General features: G+C 49.4%; 5 protein-coding genes across 5 annotated transcripts; all 5 read right to left on the reverse strand.

Moving 5' to 3' along the window:
- Window positions 1-436: 436 nt before the first annotated feature.
- Window positions 437-2419, reverse strand: TbgDal_III5280 (dynamin, putative; the record flags this gene model as incomplete). The annotated part of the gene is made up of 1 exon (XM_011774174.1): window positions 437-2419. One exon carries the CDS (start codon window positions 2417-2419, stop codon window positions 437-439), a length of 1983 nt encoding a protein of 660 aa, XP_011772476.1.
- Window positions 2420-2687: 268 nt separating this feature from the next.
- Window positions 2688-3839, reverse strand: TbgDal_III5290 (hypothetical protein, conserved; the record flags this gene model as incomplete). Its single annotated transcript, XM_011774175.1, has 1 exon — window positions 2688-3839. The coding sequence occupies one exon, from the start codon at window positions 3837-3839 to the stop codon at window positions 2688-2690; it is 1152 nt and encodes a 383-aa protein (XP_011772477.1).
- Window positions 3840-4046: 207 nt separating this feature from the next.
- Window positions 4047-5321, reverse strand: TbgDal_III5300 (hypothetical protein, conserved; the record flags this gene model as incomplete). Its single annotated transcript, XM_011774176.1, has 1 exon — window positions 4047-5321. The coding sequence occupies one exon, from the start codon at window positions 5319-5321 to the stop codon at window positions 4047-4049; it is 1275 nt and encodes a 424-aa protein (XP_011772478.1).
- Window positions 5322-5691: 370 nt separating this feature from the next.
- On the reverse strand, window positions 5692-8307 carry TbgDal_III5310 (aminopeptidase, putative; the record flags this gene model as incomplete). The annotated part of the gene is made up of 1 exon (XM_011774177.1): window positions 5692-8307. The coding sequence occupies one exon, from the start codon at window positions 8305-8307 to the stop codon at window positions 5692-5694; it is 2616 nt and encodes an 871-aa protein (XP_011772479.1).
- Window positions 8308-10457: 2150 nt separating this feature from the next.
- Window positions 10458-12440, reverse strand: TbgDal_III5320 (dynamin, putative; the record flags this gene model as incomplete). Its single annotated transcript, XM_011774178.1, has 1 exon — window positions 10458-12440. One exon carries the CDS (start codon window positions 12438-12440, stop codon window positions 10458-10460), a length of 1983 nt encoding a protein of 660 aa, XP_011772480.1.
- Between the last annotated feature and the right edge of the window lie 181 nt (window positions 12441-12621).

Here is a 12621-nt window from a genome sequence, read left to right on the forward strand (position 1 = left end):
AACAAAAAAAAGCAAAGACCAAAGCAAAACAGGTTACAACGAAGAGTTGTAAGGATATAAACACCCGAAAATCCCATTATTCAAAGATTTCTTTCTTACAAAGAAGGATCAATACAAAAAACATGTCAGGATTCGTAGCAACAAAGTGATGTCAGAGAATAGACATCAAGGAAAATCATGTTTGAGTAACCAAACAAGGTACCTACATTTTTTAGAGTGTATTCCCATCTTCTTTTCATTACACACTTCGTTACATACAAGTACTTCCTTCATAAACAAAAGATCTGTCCACAAACATTCCCGCATATTCGGTCACAATGTAAAGACCCATTCGTACAATCCAATTTTTTTGTGTTGCAGTCTCGCGCGCCTCAGCAACACTGCATATCCCTTCAGCCCATAATCCCAACAGACACACGCATATAAACCGCAAAGCCTAAATAAGAGCAAACTCTCGAACACTGTCAAGGGCGGTACGCGCCTTCGTTAAAGCAGTCATCATCGCCGTGGTGGCGCTTCGTTGCTGAGCAATTTGTGGTGGCTCCGCAAGCAATTCCTCAACGGACCTTTCAGAATACAGTTTTCGCACCAACCTGGCATACACATCCTCACGCAACTTAGTTATCATGAGAAGAGTGATCGCTTTCGGTACCTGATCAGCAACATTACTCTTCACGACAGCAAAGTAGCCCTCCACCATCTCACGAACTGCATCGTTGATATACTGTTCATGCGTTGACATTTTTTCATTTAGTTTGATGGAAGATGGTACGGCACCCATGTTGGATTTCTCCCCTTGAGAGACAATTGATTCTATCAGTCCCTTTCCACTTTTATCCTTGCTCACCTTCGCCTTACCCTTATCTTTATCATTTTCATTACCACCTTCTTCCTTTGACTCTTGGGCATTGCCACCAAATATTTTGATGAACGATCGCTGCACAAGATCCTCCATCAGTGGATGTTTCACATTGATGAAACCACGTTCAGCAGCAATGATTGTTTTAACATGCTCTACCGTGGGCGCACGGAATTCATTCAGCGCCTCACGGCATATATCCACAACAGCCTGCTTCAGTTTGGGGAAGCGCTCCAACTTGATTGAGCAGGCGTCGATGATCTTTATGAGTTCCTCGTACGTAAATTGCACGCACTTGAGTGACGGATCCTCCAAGCGTCCGATCTGCTGTTTTGCAAGTGCAACAAACACGTGATCTGATGGAAACAGGGACGCGTGCATACCAGCCATGTTCCGCGCATTAATGCGAATATACTCGTCGGTAAGGTCATTCTTCGCACTGATGCCGTTAACATATGTAGAGAAACATTCATGGAATATATAGTCAAGGCGGGCGCCACCAAGCAGTTCCTTAGAAGCATCCGATGCACCGCCATCAATTGTGTGGTTGATTGCGTCGCAAAACACTTTGATTAATGCCAGCATGCTAGCACCAGGATCCACTCTGTCATGCTCACGCATACCAAGCCTCTCCATCTGTTTCCTTGTATCATCCAAGAGCTTGTCTACATGACTCTTTAACTCTGGAATAACCATCTTGATGTGCTCGAGCAAGAGACCATTTAACTTCTGTGTCAGGTACTCTGTGCCCTGTGTGTCAGCAATGGACGCATATGCCGGGTGGTTGCGAAAAAATTCCTTTTCATCGTCACGAGCCGCTTGCATCCCCTTTGATGTATTTATATCATGTTGGCTGCGGTTAACGACACCAACGAAGCCGTGTCGAAGAGACAAAACCTTCCCAGTAAGGATGTCGTACGCATCAGTGCCGCGATCCATAAGGTCCAATTTCGTTAACACGGCAATTGTTCTCTCCCCCTCGGGATCCAACTGCTTGGCTATCTGGAGCGAAGAGCTCGTGGCCAAGTCAGCGTTTGCAGGAGATATCGCAAGAATAATTGTGTTTGAAGGAGAGATGTAACGCGTTACCATACTCTTGATCTGCCGATCGATATCTTTTGGTTGGTCACCAACGGCGTTCATCACGAGCCCGGGAAGATCGACAAGTGTCAGGTTAAGCACATGGGATGAGTAAATCTTGAGATTAATAGGCTTATCCGTAATAGCGGAGTGTCCAGCAACTTCCGTTGTACGGTTCTGAATCTCCTCATTGATCTCAGAAAAATCAAAAAACTTCTTATTGGGTCTGTGGAGAAACTCACCCCATTCATCCTTGTTTGACCTTGGTAACTGTACCAGCTGCAAAACCAGTGGGCACCGTGTCACAATGCCTGAACCACGAGGAAGGAAATCCTTACCGACAATAGCCTCCAGCACACTGCTTTTGCCGGCACTCTGACTTCCCACAACAGCAATCTGTGGGAGGTTAAGCTTGATGTTCATCTTGACATTTGCAAAGGCATCGTGTAGGTCATTGACGACCGAGATGAGTCGCTCCATAGGATCAAAAGTATCTAATAAAGTTGTAAGATATTAGTGTGCATGTGTGTGTGAAGAGGGGGAGATATAAACATCAACAAGGAAAGAACCAGATGCAAGAACAATGATAACGAACATAAGGTGGGAATTCGGAAGACACTGTCACACATTTATCGTCACAGAGGTAGATTTTGCCTCATAGAAGAAGAGGGAAATATGATCTATTTTACAGGGTATGAGGTTGTGCGGCCCCCCTTACCTAGTCACAGCAGTATGGATCAGTAATCTTTCACCCGGTTCCATCCTCATTTTTATCGTCACTCAGAAGACCAAGCAAGCGCTGCCGCCGCCGCCTCGCCTCAGAAACCTCCTGCAAAACGTGTGGTGCGTACGGTATCCTAATTCGCAGTTCACCATTCACCGAGGCGCGTTGTACATTAACACCCGAGGGAGCAACCTCTTGGCTTAACGGAACCTGGATGAGTTTCTCCTTAACAAACACTCGTATGTAGTTCACTTCCACTTGTACGTCAATTAGCGTTGTGGAGAGGAATCTCGGTACCTTCACTGTCAACACAACTGCTTCACCATCATCCGCTTCCTCGTCAAGAGTGAAGGGGAGTTTGGGTTCGTTTCTCAGCAGAAGCCGCCCGTGCTTCGCTATTTCCTCCTCCGCAGTGAGACGCTGCGGCTTCCTTTCCAACTCTTCACGTATCGCGCCGAACTGACTAGACCGCTCACGTTCCCGTTGCTCTTCCCTTTTGCGCCTCTCCTCCTCCTCCTTCTCGCGCAGCATCTGGAGCCGCTCCTCTGGAGTATGACCATATAAACGCTCACCCTTCTCGTTGTATCGTGGCGGAAAGGGGTCAACGCCTCGTGCAACCATCTCTGACTTGATACGCTCCGCTTCCTGCAGTCGCAGTGCCTCCTCATTCACAGCGACTGAAATGTCGTCTTTGCTTTGACGCGCCTCCAGCCGCTCTGTCTTAATTACCTCTTCTCCATCGAGCTCACGCAGTTGCGGCAGCGCATGCACAACGTAGGCACGGTACCCGGCCACCTTCGTGCATGGGTTTCCAGTAAGATGCAACTGGTCCAGGAAAGCGTTCGCCCGCAGGCGCTCCACGCATGTCACGTCCGCCACAAAGTTCAGCGTCAGATCCAGACGCTCCAGGGCCTCACATCCCTCGAGACCTTCGATGTAAGTAATATTGTTCACAGCAAGGTTCAAATATTTGAGATACTTGAGATGCTGTAGGCCCTCGATGCGGGAAATGTAGTTGTTGCACAAGTATAGGATCTCCAGCTCACGACACGCGTCCCCAATGAGCTCGATCCTTTCAATGTCCTGCTGATGCAGTGCCACCTCCTTCAGGTTGCTTAGGCAACCTTCATTGTGCTCCGCGCGACGCCGAAGAAGGTCGGTAGTGATGCGGCCCATTGCTTGTATGAACAATTAAAACAAAGGTCCGCTGCTTATGCCGCCCGCCCTATAAGCAACAGGATACTCTATACCTTGAAGAAGGAACGGAAAGAAGTGATGAAATAGGGAGAACGCGGCAATACCGGAATGCTGATGCACTAATGGGACCGCATAGCACCGCTACGGAATTCTCGATAGAAACTACACCAGAGACCATTACGTACCTCAGAGTGGCGACATGGTGGGGGCTCCACAGCTACTATCCCCAAATGCCATCTGCAGTGCCCGCCGCGCGTCGTCAAAACGCTGGTGATCCCCAGACAACATCGCCTCGTCCACCACCTCAGTGTGGCGCAGCAGCACCGTGTCTTCGTCGCGCAGTTTGTGTCTGTACTCATAGTGTCCCAGCCGCACCAACTCACGCCCCGCAACGGACGCGCGCATAAGCGTCAGGAAGGTGTCCATCAACACCTCGTAGAACGGTGACGACATGGCATGCCGCCGCAGCAGCATGTGCAAGCCTGACACCGTTGAGTCCAGCGCCTCGTGCGAGCCTGCGGGAAAGACGGCGCGGATAGCATCACGGTGGCGGAAGTGGTAGTCAAGGCGGCGTCCGAACACGAACTCACGCGCCGCATGATTTGTGCATGCCATCGCTATGGTTGCTACAGCGCATGAGGGCAACGGAGATCCCAGTGGAAGTCCCAGCACACCATTCACCAGCTGCTCTGTTGCACTAGTCGCGTGCTGCAGATAAGACATCATCGCTGACACGGACCCAGGGTACTCACTACTTACCAACCCGGCACCCATGCTACACAGTGGTACACACCCGTTCACGAGCGAAAGAATTTCCGCTGCCAATGGTCCATCTAACCACGTAACACTCTCTCGTCGCCAGAGCCGCTCCGTCAGCGACTGCAATGAACGGGAAAGCTCAACGTCAGCCTTACCACCCAAAGCGAACGAAAGCGTGACACCGCTATTCCTATTGGCATCACCTCCATCACACGCAGCCGCAGACGTCACGGCCCATTCCCTTGCAAAAAGAGGCCCGGACACAACAACTAACTTCGATGGCAGATCCTGAGACACCCGCCCAAGCTGCTCCAGTGGCGTCAAGCCTTCTCTAGTAAAACCACGTGTGAACAGGAGCATCGGCACGTCAGCGTGATTCTGCGCGCACCTAACCATCGGGGGCGTATGAGCGCCGTCATTTTCCAGGCACGTTGCTGGGACGCATGAAAGTACAGCATCCACATCTACGTCATCCTTTATGGGCTCCGCATCTACAGCGCGCACCGTCAACCCTGATGGCGCTCGTATGCGTCGGTCAGCCAGGCGGAAAGTGCGTGAGCCATACTGCACATCATGAAGGTAGTCACGGTCACGCCCTACCATCGTCACCTCACAAGACGCGGCCGCCCCATTCGCTAGCAGAGAGAGGGCACATGCAGTCCCCAGCTCCCCACTACCAAGCACAAGTAGTCGGCTGCGCATGACAAATTCACAGATCTGCCCCGTACCTCACCGCTCCAAACATCAAACCTTGGAGAGGCAACATCAAAGGAGGATAGGGAACAACAAAGACATATGGAGGAGTAGCAACCGCAGGCTGCAACACTGTAGTGACGGGGAACCAACAAAAAACATGCAAACGCCATGTCCACCACTCACAAGCAAGCTGGTGGGAAGTCTCCCGATGAATGGTAAAATAAATGTTACCCACTCATGCGCTAGCAATAAACTTTACCAATACTACCTCCTTCATGTTTCTCATTTCTCCCTCCCCAACCCTAAAAACAAAATTCACCTGTGTTTCCTGCACACACAGTCATGCGTAGTGGAGCCATGCACAAAATATACTGGCTCACCGCGGAAAGAACAGGTAGGAGAGCTTTTGTCCACATCCCCACCGGCTCTGTAACCAGCCGCTCATCCTTATGCGCTCCACAGCTCGGTGCACGGCCAGTCGCGCATGAGGAAGCGGATTCAATCGGAAGAATTCGTCGAACTCCTTAGCATATGCTTCACCCGTGAGTGAAGAGCCAACAGCTTCCACGATGGCCTGAATCCGAAACGTTCCGCTTCCCCACTGCTTCTCGATTCCCTGGAAGTGCTTCTTGAACAGCGACCAGACATAGCCATTTGGAAGAGAGGGGCTTCCCGCCATCGCAGAAAATATCACACCACCATACTGTGACCGGATACCGTCGTTATAGATACAGCGCTTCGCAATACCCTCGACAAATTCGGCATCCTCGGCATAGCAGACGGCTCGCAGCAACGAGCGGCATAACTCTACGTTGTCATGAGCCTCCGCAAACCGATTCCACACAGTCTGCGCACGTGCCGAAGTTTCCCCGGGTCCTAAGCGTATATACGCTGCCAGGGACATGGTAAGCGTGTCGGCGGTATACGTCGACCCTCCCAGATAAGCATCTGCTTCCTTCAGTGCCCACTCAACTGCTGGCAGCGCGAGTGCCTCCTTTGCAGACAGGCAATGAAGTGCCGTGGAAATGCATGCGTTGATAAAGAAGGCACGCTGCAGGCGCTCCTCTGCCGTACACGGTTCTGTCGAAACAAGCTTCGTCGCCACAACCATAATCTGGTACATTAGATTGTGTCGCAGCTCCCGCCGCACGTTGCCATCTTCCACGAATCCAAGGAAGTCATTCATATCGTGGTAGTACTCCTGCCACACTCCCGCATTCAACTCTCGCTCTGTGAGGACGCACCGGAGGATAGACAAACGCTCCACGTCATCATTTCCCATGTACACGGACGCCAGTGTGTCTGCAATCAAACCACAACGGTCAGGGATGGTAAGAGACTTGTATGCCCCCAACAATGACGAGAAGCTTGCTTCATCGTATCTGCAACGAAAGAAGCCTCGCCTCCGCGGGTTTGCGTTAATCCAGGGCGACTGAGCGAGCTCTTTAGGGAGATCCACACGCTGTTCCCCGCTCCCCCGCAAGGCGACACGGTGGCTGGTCCCATTGGCGCCTTCCAACACCACAGGCACACACCATAGAGTACTCCTCCGCTCAGTCGCAGAGGCAAATTGACAAGGCTCTTGGCGCAGTATAACTACGCCAGACGATGGGCGGCTGACGTGGACAAGAGGGAAACCCATCTGTGTTGTGAAAGAATCCATCGCCTCCGTCAGTGGGACCCCAGAGGACTCTTCCAGTGCCTCCCACAGTTGTTTCGTCGTTGTTGCGCCATAGCGATGCTTTTTGATGTAATGGGCCACCGAAGATGCCCACTTCTCGCCTAGGAACGCCTCTAGCATGTGCACCAGACCCATCCCCTTGTCGTAGCTAATCGCGTCGAATATCTGAGTAATCTCCGCGGGATCGCAGATGGGAACTTCCACAGGATGACTGTGCTCGTACATGTCACTTATCAGTGCGCTCGCCACACTTGCGTTGGCGTCCTCGTTGGCCCTCCATGCCGGCTGTAATTGGTGGGCAGCGTCATAGCCACACCACGAGGCAAATCCCTCCTTCAGCCATAGTCCTTCCCACCAGTTGACGGTCACCAGGTTGCCAAACCAGTTGTGCGACACCTCGTGGCAGATCAACTCCGCGGCACCCTTCAGTGCTGCAACACTGGACGTTTCTTCATCCACCAAAATGGCCTCCACGCAGGCAATGCAACCCCAGTTTTCCATCCCCCCGATTGGAAAGTCCGGTACGGCGACGACATCTAACTTGGGTAGGGGGTACTTGCAATCAAAGAACTTCTCGAAGTACTCCAATGCAAAGGCGGTAGTGCGGAGTGCGAATGCTGCGCGCTGCAGCTTTCCAGGTACTGTGTAGACCCTTATCGGTATGCCACAGGTTGTGGTACCGATGTGTTCCAGTTCCCCCACGAAACACGCGGTGAGATATGGAGGCACTGCGGGCACCATCTCAAAATCATAGGTCACGACATTGGACTCCACCTTCTTCGCACGGAGCGGACCGTTCGACAGCACCGTGTAGTTTTCCATGTCGCACGGAAGGGACACACGGAGCTTGAAGTCTGCACGGGCTGCCGGCTCGTCCTGACAGATGTAAAAGCAGCGCGCTGCTGTCGGCTCAAAATGCGTAGCAGCCATGCGGTGCTCCGTGCCGTCACCAGTTTTGAAGCACACACGGTAAAAGCCCCTCATTTCCTCTCGAATTTCTTGCGTGTAGCTGAACGTCACCGTGTACTCCTCCGCAGTTTCACCACTCAGCTGCAACTGCAAGGTGCTGGCCTCTTGGTTGTGCCCCACAATTGTCGCCCCACACACCTCGTGAATAACCATCGTTGAGTTGTAATGCAACTGCAGCTCCTTTGATCCTTCCACATCAGCCGCCCTTCGCAGTACAATTGTTTCCTTCCCATCGTACTTCCAACCTGCGAGGTCTACGCTGACGTGCAAGTCGTAGGACACAGGGACGAAGGGGTTACGTAACTTCACCGTATTCGCGGCATCTGAGGGGAGAGTTGGCATGTTAAACCCTTGATTGATAACTTGTTAACTTGTCTGAAAAGTGAGAAAGCGCAAGGTTGCAATCAGTGAGGACAACACGCGGCAGGAGGGGGGAGGGTTCGAGTTGCGAAAGAGGTGTGACAGGGCACAGAACGACCTCCTACAGCACGCAGTACAATCAAAGCGAAAAGGGATTTACACGGTGTAGAGCAATAGAGTTGAACTCGTTTTGGAGTGGTGCTTGGGTTTATTAATACTTTTTTTTTTTTTGATTAACTGCCGATGTAAATAATTTTTTATTTGATGTTCATAGGTTGATTGTATTTCTTGACGGTTTCACTGCTCTGATTTGCACTTTAGTTATCTGTTGAAGCTGCATTATTGTTAACGCACGGTTTTGATACCGTTGTTTTCCCACACCATGAAGGAGAAATATATTTGAAGTTTGCTGTTGTGTTTTTATCCTCATCACTTCTTTTCTGAGAAAATCTGAAAATAGATGGCCGTTCATTTATACCAGGTTGGTATATGGACCACTGTCATTTTTCTTCAAACCTTTGTTGCCATATCCAACAGATTTATCAAAACGGTATGCACACTGCAACAGAACAAACACTGTTCCCTTTTTTCCAGCACATTCGTCTGGCTGAGATGCCTGGTCACGTTGTTACCCTTTCAAACAGAGCGGTTAACTTTTCTTCGCCTAACAGAAAAAAATGCCTCACTCCACAGTTTAAAAGCTTCCGTTGGTCACATAATCGAATGTTTTGTCCCTCCGCAGGACAGCGCTGTCTCTACCTTCAGTGTCAGCGTTAACCGTTCGTTTTCCCCCATTAAACATGAATTGCGAGTGGTCTGGCTTGGCTCCGTGCGGACACGCATACTTTAAAGAACACGTCCCCGTAACCTCACGTTTCTAACGGAGTGAAAAGGTCCGACAGTATTCGAAACACGTGCAATTCAACACAACGTGTGTGAAGGAAGAAAGAGCGGAAAAACAACACAAGTTATTGCGAAGGCAAGCAAGGAGTCAAACGCCACATACTCTTTCATTGCAAACTTTCACTTGCATAGCGGGGGCAGCAGACTCTAAGGCGCGCGGCGGTTAATAACATTGCGCTCCTACGGCTCAAAACCGGCGCTGACTTTGTTCCGTGCAAGCAGGACTATGATGCAAGCAAAACCACACAGCAAAGAGACCTAGCCTACAATCGAGCCTTGACTCCAAGCAAACAGAAGGAGAAAGATTCGAATATATAAATCAGGAATAGAGAACAACAGCGCCGCCGGCTTGCAAACGAAAAACAGCAGATGACAAAAGGAATACAAATATTCTCCGCTGCTCACTCGGCGTATTTCTTTATGGGCAGAAGTTACAACACAACTCACTACAGTCAAAAATTGGAATTCTCTTCTGTATTTAGCACCTTTCTCAGTGATGGTGGCCTCTGATCTTGCTAACACCTCTCCGCACATCCCGGATACGGTGGCGACTTTCACAGGCCAGAGGAAAAGAAAAAAGAAACGGGGGAAAAACACTACCACCAATACTGAAAGAGAAGGTCCCTTTATATTTTTTTTGCTTCTTCGCACCATATTTCTTGCCCCTCTATCAGCAGCGACATGCAGGAGCAGCGTGACAAGAAGGCGATAGGAAACCAGAAGGCATGACATTTAGGTGCCACACCCGTCGCACCCCGTTAAGTGAGTAACAGCGATATGAATTAAAAACAAAAAAAGAAAAATAACGTCAGAACCAGAAGAAATACAAAACAACGCCAGCCAAAAACAGAAAATAAAAATGATGCAGAGCACAAACGTCGATATGGGGAGCAGGAGCCACACCTGCCACACTGCCCTAAACGGATAAACAATAAAAGGGCTCGCGTTACTAAACACAAGCAATACAGAACAATAACAAAACTTACCCAGCTCTTTATACTACCTCTACAACAACAAAATAATAAAGATATATATATATATCGGCGATACTACTGTTCCTTTGGACATATATCATCGATCGAAAAAACACGAAAAGAGGCCTCCCCCCAAATGTAAAGACCCATTCGTACAATCCAATTTTTTTGTGTTGCAGTCTCGCGCGCCTCAGCAACACTGCATATCCCTTCAGCCCATAATCCCAACAGACACACGCATATAAACCGCAAAGCCTAAATAAGAGCAAACTCTCGAACACTGTCAAGGACGGTACGCGCCTTCGTTAAAGCAGTCATCATCGCCGTGGTGGCGCTTCGTTGCTGAGCAATTTGTGGTGGCTCCGCAAGCAACTCTCCAACGGTCCTTTCAGAATACAGTTTTCGCACCAACCTGGCATACACATCCTCACGCAACTTAGTTATCATGAGAAGAGTGATCGCTTTCGGTACCTGATCAGCAACATTACTCTTCACGACAGCAAAGTAGCCCTCCACCATCTCACGAATTGCATCGTTGATATACTGTTCATGCGTTGACATTTTACCGTTCAACTTGATGGAAGATGGTACGGCACCCATGTTGGATTTCTCCCCTTGAGAGACGGCAGATTCTATCAGTCCTTTGACACCTTTATCCTTGCTCACCTTCGCCTTACCCTTATCTTTATCATTTTCATTACCACCTTCTTCCTTTGACTCTTGGGCATTGCCACCAAATATTTTGATGAACGATCGCTGCACAAGATCCTCCATCAGTGGATGTTTCACATTGATGAAACCACGTTCAGCAGCAATGATTGTTTTAACATGCTCTACCGTGGGCGCACGGAATTCATTCAGCGCCTCACGGCATATATCCACAACAGCCTGCTTCAGTTTGGGGAAGCGCTCCAACTTGATTGAGCAGGCGTCGATGATCTTTATGAGTTCCTCGTACGTAAATTGCACGCACTTGAGTGACGGATCCTCCAAGCGTCCGATCTGCTGTTTTGCAAGTGCAACAAACACGTGATCTGATGGAAACAGGGACGCGTGCATACCAGCCATGTTCCGCGCATTAATGCGAATATACTCGTCGGTAAGGTCATTCTTCGCACTGATGCCGTTAACATATGTAGAGAAACATTCATGGAATATATAGTCAAGGCGGGCGCCACCAAGCAGTTCCTTAGAAGCATCCGATGCACCGCCATCAATTGTGTGGCTGAGTGTGTCGCAAAACACTTTGATTAATGCTAGCATGCTAGCACCAGGATCGATATTGTCTTGCTCACGCATACCAAGCCTCTCCATCTGTTTCCTTGTATCATCCAAGAGCTTGTCTACATGACTCTTTAACTCTGGAATAACCATCTTGATGTGCTCGAGCAAGAGACCATTTAACTTCTGTGTCAGGTACTCTGTGCCCTGTGTGTCAGCAATGGACGCATATGCCGGGTGGTTGCGAAAAAATTCCTTTTCATCGTCACGAGCCGCTTGCATCCCCTTTGATGTATTTATATCATGTTGGCTGCGGTTAACGACACCAACGAAGCCGTGTCGAAGAGGCAAAACCTTCCCAGTAAGGATGTCGTACGCATTAGTGCCGCGATCCATAAGGTCCAGTTTCGTTAACACCCCAAGGGTCCTCAGTCCTTCGGGATCCAACTGCTTGGCTATCTGGAGCGAAGAGCTCGTGGCCAAGTCAGCGTTTGCAGGAGATATCGCAAGAATAATTGTGTTTGAAGGAGAGATGTAACGCGTTACCATACTCTTGATCTGCCGATCGATATCTTTTGGTTGGTCACCAACGGCGTTCATCACGAGCCCGGGAAGATCGACAAGTGTCAGGTTAAGCACATGGGATGAGTAAATCTTGAGATTAATAGGCTTATCCGTAATAGCGGAGTGTCCAGCAACTTCCGTTGTACGGTTCTGAATCTCCTCATTGATCTCAGAAAAATCAAAAAACTTCTTATTGGGTCTGTGGAGAAACTCACCCCATTCATCCTTGTTTGACCTTGGTAACTGTACCAGCTGCAAAACCAGTGGGCACCGTGTCACAATGCCTGAACCACGAGGAAGGAAATCCTTACCGACAATAGCCTCCAGCACACTGCTTTTGCCGGCACTCTGACTTCCCACAACAGCAATCTGTGGGAGGTTAAGCTTGATGTTCATCTTGACATTTGCAAAGGCATCGTGTAGGTCATTGACGACCGAGATGAGTCGCTCCATAGGATCAAAAGTATCTAATAAAGTTGTAAGATATTAGTGTGCATGTGTGTGTGAAGAGGGGGAGATATAAACATCAACAAGGAAAGAACCAGATGCAAGAACAATGATAACGAACATAAGGTGGGAATTCGGAAGACACTGTCACACATTTATCGTCACAGAGGTAGATTTTGCCTCATAG

The sequence above is a fragment of the Trypanosoma brucei genome, chromosome 3, assembly GCF_000210295.1.
Source record: "Trypanosoma brucei gambiense DAL972 chromosome 3, complete sequence".
Classification (NCBI taxonomy): Eukaryota; Euglenozoa; class Kinetoplastea; order Trypanosomatida; family Trypanosomatidae; genus Trypanosoma; species Trypanosoma brucei.